This window comes from Ctenopharyngodon idella, chromosome 13 (assembly GCF_019924925.1).
Source record: "Ctenopharyngodon idella isolate HZGC_01 chromosome 13, HZGC01, whole genome shotgun sequence".
In the NCBI taxonomy this organism is placed as follows: domain Eukaryota; kingdom Metazoa; phylum Chordata; class Actinopteri; order Cypriniformes; family Xenocyprididae; genus Ctenopharyngodon; species Ctenopharyngodon idella.
Genome location: NC_067232.1, coordinates 11,580,735 through 11,592,775, shown reverse-complemented (window position 1 = coordinate 11,592,775; position 12,041 = coordinate 11,580,735). Strand labels below are relative to the sequence as shown.

General features: G+C 35.9%; 1 protein-coding gene across 1 annotated transcript in view; it reads right to left on the bottom strand.

Moving 5' to 3' along the window:
• Positions 1–12,041, bottom strand: part of tacc2 (transforming, acidic coiled-coil containing protein 2) — a 66,758-nt gene that overhangs the window by 46,817 nt on the left and 7,900 nt on the right. Inside the window, exon 2 of the mRNA XM_051917792.1 lies at positions 4,053–4,291. Coding sequence (XP_051773752.1) covers positions 4,053–4,291 — 239 coding nt within the window. The remainder of the gene's footprint in view (positions 1–4,052; positions 4,292–12,041) is intronic.

Below are 12,041 nucleotides of genomic sequence, written 5' to 3'. Positions count from 1 at the left end.
AGTTCATGCATGGGCAAAACTAAGTGCTTTAAAAGGATAAGAAACTAAACACACACACACACACACTGCAAAAAATGTTTGCTGTCTTAAAACTAGGTAAATTTACTTGAGAAGCAAAATTGCATAAGATAATAAGAATATATCTTGAATCAAGCTTATATTTCTTATCTCAATAGCATATGTTTTTTTAACATAAAATGTAGTGAATTAATTTATTGAAAGTCTTTTTATCATATGCAATTTGTCTTCTCAAGTAAATGTATCATATTTTAAGGATGTTTAGATAACTTTACTGGAAAAAAACTGATTAAGTTGATTATAAAAAAAAAAAAAATCAGTGCACGCATTAAAAAACATCTAGGTTTGACTTTACACCGTTATGATTTTTCTCTTTGGGTAAACCACTTAATTTCCTCATATCAACTTAAAAAATCAATTGCAATCATGTGTAATTTTCAAGATGCTGAAAACTTTTTAATTTTCAAAAGCTGAAATAAGAGTGTTTCCCAAGTAAAAGCCTTCAGAGAAGTCATAGGCTAAAGTCTAATAGACTTGGCAGAAAAATCACGTTTTAGATCAAGGTTAATGCATCAATGCTTTTAGTGCAGTGTAATTAGTGTAATTGACCACCTATGCATGTGATAGAAGAGCACCCGCCAAAAAAACTGCAAAATGCTTCTAACAAATTTATTACTGCAGACATTATACAACCTAGTGAATCACTGTGACTGTATATAACGTTTCAAGAGCTGAAACACAGTCAGTGACTAACATCCCAATAAAGTAGCTACAGCTGATCTAATATGACAACCATGCTTCCTCCCCACTGCATGTCTCACCTAGTGTTCTGTCTCTGTGCCTCCAGGGGCATTAACAGTACACAGACAGCTTAGCTAACACATTTATGCCTGTCATTTTATGCTAAAAATCTATCAGTCACCTTCACCTCAAATGGAAACAAACGAGGGAGCAGATCCTCATGTGTTTTTCAATTGGAACACAGTGGTCATGTGATCTGCCAGCTTGCTGAGATGACAACAGGCTCAAGCACGCAGCTTTTTTCTTTTTTCAGTAAATGATTTTGACTGGAAGCTGACACTCCCATTCAGAGGAGGCCAGAAAAAAAGTTTATAACCCTTCTCTGGCATAACTGGAAAGTCAGACAGCTGTACTGCAGTTTAAGTTACAGCAATTATGCTTGTATATGCTAAAAACCTGAGGCCTTTTGGCGTACTGTATGTCTCCATGAATTACAGAACTGCAGCCACTCCCTACTGCACTGTCAGGCAGCATTTCAATACCCACAAACCTCTGCCCTTCGCCTAAGCATTTCTATAGACATTCCAGCATTAAAACATGATGCGAAAAAAAAAATATTAATAAAAATATCAACAGTATAAACATAAACAGTTTACTCTGACATGGTACGTCATATTTAGCTGAGAGAAACTAACATGAAGTAAACATGTCAAGTATGAATGAAGATCTCATCGGTCTATGCAATTGCAACCAGATGTGTTAATGTGTTGATAACTCTCTCAACAGGGACAAAAAAACTGAACACACACACACACAAAACAACCGCAAATATACACACACCACACTCAAACATGGCTTCCGGTTAAGGAGGACACCTCTCACGCTGTACATCAATCTAGTGTGGTAAACCATACATTTTCACCTCATGCAAGCGTGTTAAAGAGTCATTCCAGCGGCCCAATCAAAAACCAACCAAAAACAACACTAGTTTAGTTCACAGCAAACCAGCTCAACCATCTGTAAAGCCAAATATATTCGACAAACCACCAATCCAGTAAGCACAGCTACATTTTAAGTTTTATGATAACGTTTTTATACAAAATACTTAAATATGTCAGTGTCAATAAAATGTTTATGTATTTAAAAAAAAAAACATTTTCACGTTTCAGAAACATTTTATAATTGTCATTACCACATCAAACCTATTTTTGACACCATTTCTGATTGTATTTTGCTCATAAACATACATTCTATAAACAAAAATATTTTTGCTACATTTTTAAGCCTTTTTCATTTAAATGCACTGATTGCATTATAAAAAACCTAAATAAGAATTTATACAAACAGTGTGGTAAAGTTTTGTTCCATATTAGTAAAAACATGAATGTATGTAACATGGATTTAGGCTACTTTAGGTTGATTTATATTTATGTTTAATTATATACATATTGTCACTTTTCTCAAAGTAGCTGTTTGGTGTTGATAATTTTTTGTAATCCGATGTAGCATGTCATGTTTTGATTATGCCATTTTCTTTTTCTTTTTTACGTCTTTGTGTTGTTTGTCGAAGATTTTTAAAACAATGTACTGCAGCGTAAATTAACTTCAGCTAAAATGCAATGAAATGTAAACAAGTTTTGTGCTTACTGGGAAGAAAGTAAAACTCCATTTACACAGCACACATCAATAGCCACAACCAGAACACAAAATGGAGCAAAAGAGATTTCAGCAAAATCTATGAAAACATGAATAAACTTTGGCCAAATTAAAAATGTCCATCTATTATGCCATAGCAGACTGGTATCTCTCTGTCTCCATTTTCTTTATTCATGTTACCTCTTTATGAGGCCCACTACTGGTGGACTGGCCTCCATGTAGTGCTCTAGGCCTGCCAGCAGAGGGTTGGCAGTGCCACCCAGTGCCACAGCCTCATTCTTCATCTCACCCAAGCCCACCTGCTCACAACTATACACACGCATACACAAATAAATGCCCTTTAATATGAGCCTCATTACACCGGGCTCATTATTAGGAAGAATAAATGACTAACAGACATTTAAAAGAAATCAAATAAGCCAGGTTATATCAAAATACAAACATTATACTAACAGGCTGTGTGATGCATTGTACAGTTTATTAGCGAGAAATTCATAACATTCATAATTTTTGCCATTTTAGTCCTAGAATTGTCATATGTCTAGGACTATCTAGGATCTTGTCATATGTCTACAGATGTGATTCAGATCATAAAATAAATATTAAAGTCCTTTAGAAAAACCTACTAGCAGAAATTGCTTGGACATTTCTACAAAACTCTTGCTGTATTCATCAAAAATGTTGTTAAAATCACCCTAATACACTACATACCAATACAGAGGTATATATAATAGAAAATACATGTATAAATAATATAATTCATAATTTAAAATATTAATGTCTGCAAACAAGCCTTTCATTTTCATTAGCATTACATCCATAAAATCATGTAAAATAAAAGTCACTGGAGAGTGCCTTGGCGGTACCACCTTAACTGCAGCTCTTTTGTAGGCCTGCCAATTGTCCATTCCGTCAAGTTTTCCATAGGAATGAGTCAGAGATTAATGGAAATTCACTCTGTGTTTATCCAGCCAAGTGAGTATAAGGAAGGATCTTCATAGAATAAGTCCTATGTTTTGTTTTGCTCTGATTGTGAAACATAGTAAGACATAAACGACTGGGCAAGTGTCAGAGTCCAATCAAATCTGTGGCTTTAGGTTTCAAGACTGATATGATCTTTCATTATTCTTTGCTTCCTCAATTCCTAGGTGAGCTCACAATTTAATGGCACCTTAAAAAGATAGCTCACCTAAAAATAACAGTCTGATTTACTCACACTTATGTCATTCCAAACCTGCATGAGACATTTTTCAAAATATCTGTCCTTGAAAGTCATTCAAGTTTGGAAGGATATGAGGGTGAGTAAATGATGAAAGAAAATTAATTTTCAGATCAACTATCCCTTTAATTACACTAGACACATTAACAATTATCACTTCTTTAATCTTTTTATTTTTGTCTCTAGAATGCAAAACTTGCACAAAAAAAAAAAAAAAAAAATTGTTTACCAGACACATCTATGCAAAACATAACTGAAAGGTGGAAAAATTTGCATCAGATGTGAACAACTTTTCAAAAGAATCAGCCATCCTGTTGAAACTTGCCCCTTGATAAGTGTCTGATGATACGTCTACTCCTCAATAATATTCTCTTGAGGAAATAAATGTGTGTAAGAGAAAGAAATTGTTGAGACTTACCCAAGTGAGGTTCCCCAGGTGAGATTGAGCTCAGTGCTGAGGTCGAGGTCTATGCTGGGCAGCAGATCATGAGGAAACTCTAGCTCCTCTTTATCCTCCTCTTCCTGTCTCTGTGGCTTTTCTTCCTCGTCAGCAGACACCTGTGGCTCCGCAGTGACTGAATCAGTGTGGACAGATCCGTTCTCTGCAGCGGCAGACTTTTCCTTCAGTGGGCTCACCTTGTCAGTGTGTACTGCGGCCTAAGAAATGCAATAAAAGTAGTTAGAGCACAGACCGGCACAATCTGTTTTTAATCAGCGTTTATCTGAGATCCGTAAATCACTCAGACTAGTTGCACACACCTAAAATGGCCTACTTGCCACTTAGTGAACAAGTTAGTGGTTCAAACCGAGAATATGTTTCTTTAAACGTACAGGGCTTGACATTTAACACAAAAAGAAAACACACCCACCATGTCAATAAAAAGCTGAGTGGATTCTAGACTACACACCCTGATCATTTATCATTGTGCCAACAGTACTTTTAGACAAATCTTAAAAAATAAACATGTTTTAAAAGAATCCAACATATCAGCATGGCCTTAAGGATCAGTTCAGACATGCTAATTTGCCCTAAGACGTGTTCATACACTTATGAATAAACCATGAAAAAACAAATGGTTGTAAACTAAAAAGGTAATTCAAGATTCGCAGTGAACTTCCAGAGAATTCATTAACTTACTGTTTCTTTAAAAATGAGGCAAAATAAAGTGATTGTTCTGACTTTACTGGTTTTACTGCTATTCTATCCAAATGAAATAAGATAGCTTCATACAACTGAACTACAAGATTAAGTGCATTCTGAAGCATTTTGTAAAGGGCCAGGCCAAACAAACTACAACAAATAAATAAATAAATGTAAAATGACTATAGGCATGCAGTATTTACTTACACATATAATGTTTAAATTTAGAATTCATTTGTCATACTGCAAGACTATTTAAATGAACTACAAAAAAAAAGTAATTATACTTATTTAGGTAATTACTTACATTACTTCATTAAGTGGTTACTTAAAATGTTTATAAGAAATCTCCCTCTCTCACACTTGGCTGTTCCCATTAGGGGTCAAAACAGCGGATCATCCGCATATTTATTTAAATGGCATAGGTTTTTACGGTGGATTATACATCCAAAAGAAATATTTAACTAAAATCCTGATGTTAGGATATGACGTTAGTGGCATCACAATTAGAGTTTTTTTTTTTTTTTTTTTCATTTTCAGTATCTCTTTTGCATAATAAACACTTTGATTTAGAGTAAGAGACAATCTTATCCCTCCAAAACACTCGCTTCACTCATACACACACTCATTGATCGATAGTGTGATTCACAGGCAAGTCTTTGTGCAGCAAAAGAGGATCATGTTGCAGGCTCTCTGGAACACAGGTCACATTAGAGATGCATTACACAGAAGCCTTACATCCATTACCCATTGTTTTTATCATCTTTGATTCCAGTACACACATCATATGCACTTGATATACACATGCATTCCCACTTCTGCTGCGGGTTATGGGTTATACTCTCTCAGAGCTTTAAGACATGAGTAAATTTATGCATTGATCTACATTCCCAGGCCTTTGTGAGCACAAACATCACTCAATTTGAATCAGGTCAGAGTATCAAATGAAACTCCCTGATCTAAGTCCAGACAAACTCGAGGGTTCGGATTCCATTAGCTTATTCAGAATTTTAATTTGTTCGCCAAACCTGGAATAAACACAAGGGTTTCAAATATCAGTAACATTTTGTAGTGACAGACGACTAGATTTTCAACAGAGAACAGCAAAATCCCTAAAGAACAGGATGCGCTTCACACACCGGTGAACAATCACTGTACTGTATCACTGTATCCCAAAAACAGTCTCCCTCAGCCCCTCAAATGAAAATGACACAGTGTTTGCTAGACTATTCCAAAATTCCTGTCATCAAGCTGAGAATATGTTTACACACCATCAAACAACAAAACAAGGCATTATTATGTAATTTTTAATGTACTAATCAAGCTACATTTATATATGCAATGGGGGTACAGAAATCTGGGACCACTAAAAGTAAGTGTATTCATTTTATTTATTTATTTTTTGTAATAAACTTCAGTGTCATAAAACAATTTGAGTGAAAAGTTTATCTGAAAAGTTCACATGAATTTAAAATGTTCCAAAAATCATCTCGTGCTTCAATGGAAACACAGAAAATAATGTTTGGTATAAAGGGGTTAAAGGGGTCAGTATCATAAATCTGCTTACATATCATTACTAACCTTGAAATTTTAAATAATAAATAATATTTACACTTCAAAATCCTAAAACTTTGTTTCCAGTTTTAAATTAATCATCATACACATTAACTTTTATGACACATTTTGTTGTGCTATAATGCTTTATATATTATATAACAAGTTAAATCATGAGCCAAACACATAATTCAGATATTTGTATCATAAAAAATGAAATTTTTCCCTTCCTAATCATTGAAGTTTTGTTCATGCTGTATAAGACCACATTCATTCACACCTACACTCGAGTTTAATAGAATAATACCACACTTTATCTGTTTGTGATCTTGTTTCTCATGGTTGGTTTCAAGTTCCTCGGCTTCCTGTTTCCTGTATATGCTGTGAACTTGTGTCTAAACCTTAAAAAACTTAATTGAGCACATGGTAACTATAATAAATAACACTCACTGAGCTACATTTGTCTGTGAGCTTAGGATTTTAAAGCTGCACAGGGGCATCTCTTACCCAGATCTAAAATAGGTAACATCAAATCACAGAGGAAAAAAAAAAGCCACTGTCTGCCATTGTCCTTTGACCTATAGCATGAGTGGTCCTGAAAAGCAGACCCCATATGGTCTCTTTTGCCCTTCCCCTTTAACAGCCCACATTGTCCTCCACTACAGTAAATCCTTGCTGTTAACTACCATGCGTCCTGGCTGTGCAGGGTTACTGGTTGTCATGGCAATCATATAAGCCCAACACAGCAGACTGACCTCTGAATAGTTGTGGGATACACACACTACCCATAAATTATATGAAATGCAGTCCAGTTTTGAATTAGTATATAAAATAGACCAAAGTATTATCCCTCTTCAGGAAGCACACATTACTGTACTCAGCTAACACATATAACAATCAAAATCAAAACAGAAGCATTAAAACTATAACACTGCAAAAAAAAAAATACTTTATAATAAGTTTTTAATTAGTCTTTTTCACTTGTTAAGAATATAAAAAATGTATATTTAAAATGCAAAAAAAAACTTTTTACTGTCAGTTCAGGAAGAATAAATACAATACATTCTCTGAAAACAAGTCCTGATATCTCATGCAGCACTCACTGCAACATTAAAAAAATTATCTCATTTTAAGGATTTGAGAGGTTATATAGAAATACTTGAGAATATAGAGATTTTTGCAGTGTAAAACGCCACTAAATAAAACCCTAACTCACCTTCTCTAAGGAGGAACACACACACTTCAGAGTGCAACACTTCTGCGCTGAACTCCCAGGGAGCGCGAGCAGAGACGTGTGCGTGTTTTGGTTCAGCCGGGTAAAGACACAAACATGCTGCAACACATGCTGCCGGTGTTGTGCCTATGTTCCTGTCTCCTCCCCAGACTCCTGACTCCCTTCACTTCTCCTGCTATAGATCCATGTCCTTCAGAGGAGAAATCTGCTAGTCCCTAAAAGTATGAGACAGACTGTTCCTCCTGAGAAGCAGTACTACGAAATCTCAGACTAGGACACTCACAGAGCAACTTGAGTAGTGATCCCTCCCCCTTCTCCGGGTAACTCGTTCAGCATGACGCTTCTGCCCTCTGATCCCTCCCTCTCGAGCTACCTCCTGCTTCTAGTGTCTGCTGCTGTTCTGTCACTTCCTGCTGGGGGACTGAGGACTGCACTCTGATGCACACGCTGCAGGTGAATACTGGGAAATGGGCCAAAGATCAATCTCAAAGTAGCTAGTAAGGGGGGATCATGTTATACACTAACTTTTAAGGCTTTTGTGAACTAGAAACATCTTTACACTTAAAATCTGTGATTTCAAATAGAATACAGACTTGTTAAAGAATAATAAATACTCCCTAGGCCCCTAATTACTAGGGCCCCAATAATAATACCGAATTTTAAACATTGAGGCTGACTCTGCAGTGGTTCTCAGCCTTTTTGTCTGCAAAGCCCCCTTTCGTCCACAACAATATTCAAAGGCTTCATGACCTTTCCAGTTGTTCATGATTTACTGCATAAGGATTTTTAAAAATATTCTTTACTCACAGTTTTAACTGATAAAATGTTTTAGAGCTTGCCATGACTAGAAAAACGTGTATTTATAAAAATGACTGGGGAATCCTGGTTGCTGAGAGGCTTGATTAAAATAAGTTTTTTAGTTGTTTTAGCTTGTTTTAATACTTGTTTTCTCTCATTTTAAATTTTTTTAAGTCATCTTGAGGCCTCCTAGTGGGCCCTGGGCCCCTGAGAACCAAGGCACTAAGGATTGCATCCACTGACATCCTGTAAAGCACAAACCACTCATTTCTCTACTAATAAAAAAACCTTACACCAGCCTAAGCAGGTTTGCTAATATCCTAGCCTGGCAAAGCTGGTTTTATAATTGTTTTGGGCACTTTTCAGCTGCTCAGCTATAATAAACAAGTTGGCCATCCAACTAAACACCAGCTAGACAAGTTGAAAACTGGTTTGGCTATGCTGGGAACTTGCTCATTTTAATCGCTAGTGTTTCTGATGTCACAAACTACCTTGTAACCAATCACATCAACGTGCCAGCAAGCATTAGCAACACATTATTAGCTGTTTGATAACGTAGTCAAGCAAAAGGCTAATTATTTTAATTATCGTTATGTGTCCGACGTTGTAAAAAGCGATACCATTGTACAGCTTTTACCTCAGTAAGTTGACCAAGTGGATCTCTGAGCTTGTGCGAGTGAGTGGAGGCGGAGCTAATTAGCATATTCATAGATCCGCGTATACTACATGAAGCAAGGGTGTAGAGTTACATTCAAGCTATTTTAAGGCGTTTTTTTCACAGGAAAAAAACGTTTAAATATGTCATTTTGGTAATCAAAGATGAGTTTTAATGAATAAAATTATTGACTACTAGGGGACTTTAACTTAATTTAAAGGAACACTCCACTTTTTTTGAAAATAGACTCATTTTCCAACTCCCCTAGAGTTAAACAGTTGAGTTTTACCGTTTTCGATTCCATTCAGCCGATCTCCGGGTCTGGCGGTACCACTTTAATCATAGCTTAGCATAGTTCATTGAATCTGATTAGACTGTTAGCATCTCGTTAAAAAATGACCAGAGTTTCAATATTTTTACTATTTAAAACTTGATTCTTCTGTAGTTACATTGTGTACTAAGACTGACGGAAAATGAAAAGTTTCGATTTTCTAGGCCGATATGGCTAGGAACTATACTCTCATTCTGGCGTAATAATCAAGGAACTTCGCTGCCGTACCGTGGGTGCAGCAGGCGCAATGATATTGCGCAGCGTCTCTCACAAATGTCTCCATGGTTGCAAGGCACGCTCCCTGTGCAAGCAGGGGTCACAGGCGCTGTGTAATATCATTGCGCCTGCTGCACCCATGGTATGGCAGCAAAGTTCCTTGATTATTACGCCGGAATGAGTGTATAGTTCCTAGCCATATCGACCTAGAAAATCGCAACTTTTAATTTTCCGTCGGTCTTAGTACACGATGTGACTACAGAAGAGTCAAGTTTTAAATAGGAAAAATATCGAAACTCTTTGGTCATTTTTGAGCGAGATGCTAACGGTCTAATCAGATTCAATGAACTATGCTAAGCTATGCTAAAAGTGGTACCGCCAGACCCGGAGATCGGCTGAATGGATACGAAAATGGTAAAACTCAACTGTTTAACTCTAGGGGGAGTTGGAAAATGAGCCTATTTTCAAAAAAAGTGGTGTGTTTCTTTAAGGTGATTTAAGTGGGTTAAGCAAACAACTGAACTAAATTCCCTGCAAAACCATATGTTAACTGCTGCTATATGTTCTCACTAAACATTTTGTTATCTTGGGCTATTTCTAAACCAAAGTTACTGTAGAAATACCATGCACACTCCAAAATGCATCTTCACACACACATGCTGAAACCCTCCAGCACCTCATTTATCATGTCAGACTGTGTTTCTTCTGGAGGAAATAGCACCACGTTGTCTGGAGCGCCCTCCTGTGGCAGAGACATATAGGTGTAATGCAAAAGAAGAGATGGATACAAGTTATGGAGACAGGAACAGTCTTAGGAGAAATGCATGGCAGATTTCAGTCCTTATATAACTCAGTCAGTCCACGCTGTTGTTGTGGTTGGAAGTTTACCAAGAGTACTTAACGTTTGTTCTGGGAACCTACCAAACTGGTTGGAGTCATCCATGAAAAAGCACAGAGCCCAGTAGGTTGATCCTATTAAGATAAATCCTGAATTCCAAGTTGAGTAGCCTTTTCAATGTAGCATAACATCGGCCAAATTATTCCTTTCAGGGTCCACTGAAGATCAAACCACATTTCTGAATGCATAAATAACTATCACATTAGCAGCAAAAGGTCATACATGCGAAAGACCTAAACTATGGGGATCATTGTTGGAGAAACTACTTTGAAACAGTAAGCTACAAACTATTCATAATTTTAAGCTGTTCTGAATAAATAATTAGCTACTGTAAAAAGTATGGTTACTTAAGAGGGAAATATGCTTTTATTAATAAAAAATATGAATATAAATTTAAAAATATATATAAATATAAATAACAACCCATGATCACAGTCAGTTAACTAAATCTAAAACCATAAAAAATTGTTACTTGAAATAAAATAAAAATCAACAAATACAAAAATATATATATATAAAAAAAATGAACTTATTTTATTCCAGCTAGATGGCAAAATGGATAAAAACTAATTAAAAACAATAGAAACACAACAATATCACTAAAACTTTAAATAAAATTTAAATGAAAATATAAAAATACATAATAAAAAATGTAATGTTTAATGTACTTCATGGTGTTGATAAAAAATGTATCTTTTTTTCTCTGCATTTTCTCTGCATCAATATGGTACAAGATTATACTATACAAATATACAAATCAATGTTATAAACAAAGTTAGGTCAAAAGTAATCTAAAAGTAGTCATATTACATTACAAAAAAGTGTAATGTAGACAAGGTTACTAACAATTTTTTTCATGTAGGCCTAATTTGTATTCATTAGGTTAAGGGGCTACAATTTGTAATGTACAAAGTACATATTTTATCTGTTCTTTTACATGGACAGTTTGAACGAACAGAATCAGAAGAATGAAACACGAGGACAGCGTTTAGAACAAACCGATTCACTAAAATTAATCAGACATTCCAGCAATCTAGGCCCTATGTGTGAACTTTCCAACGCTACGCAAGAGAGAGGACCACTGAGGTGAGTGTGACTATTTCATCTGCTCAGACATAAAAAAAAAAAAAACACAGCGATGTAGCGGTTGGTCATGCGAAAGCACTACTCGTTGGAAAATGTAACTCATTACTGGAAAAGCTGCACTTTGAAAGCAGCCAAACTTTTGTCATGCTACTGAAAAAATGAGGTTAATATAGTAACGTTTCTACTTTTAGTGATGGGAACAGCATAGTGGTTAATACTGAAAAAATCCCACACAGAATGAGTAGGCTACACTTGACCATCTGCACTCTTTCAAAACTAAATTCAGTCAAAATGTTTGACAGCACAGTGAAAACAATGAAAACAGCAGCGCATGATTTTTACCACAGCACTCTCTGTCTCTATCTGTGCTGTTATCTCAAGCACAGCATGTCACAGGCAGTATGTCAGTTGGTGTGGGAATGCTAACAGATGTCACCAAAAAGTCATAACAGCTCTAAACAGCCAAGTCTAGTTTCAAGACACGCAAGCGTTCA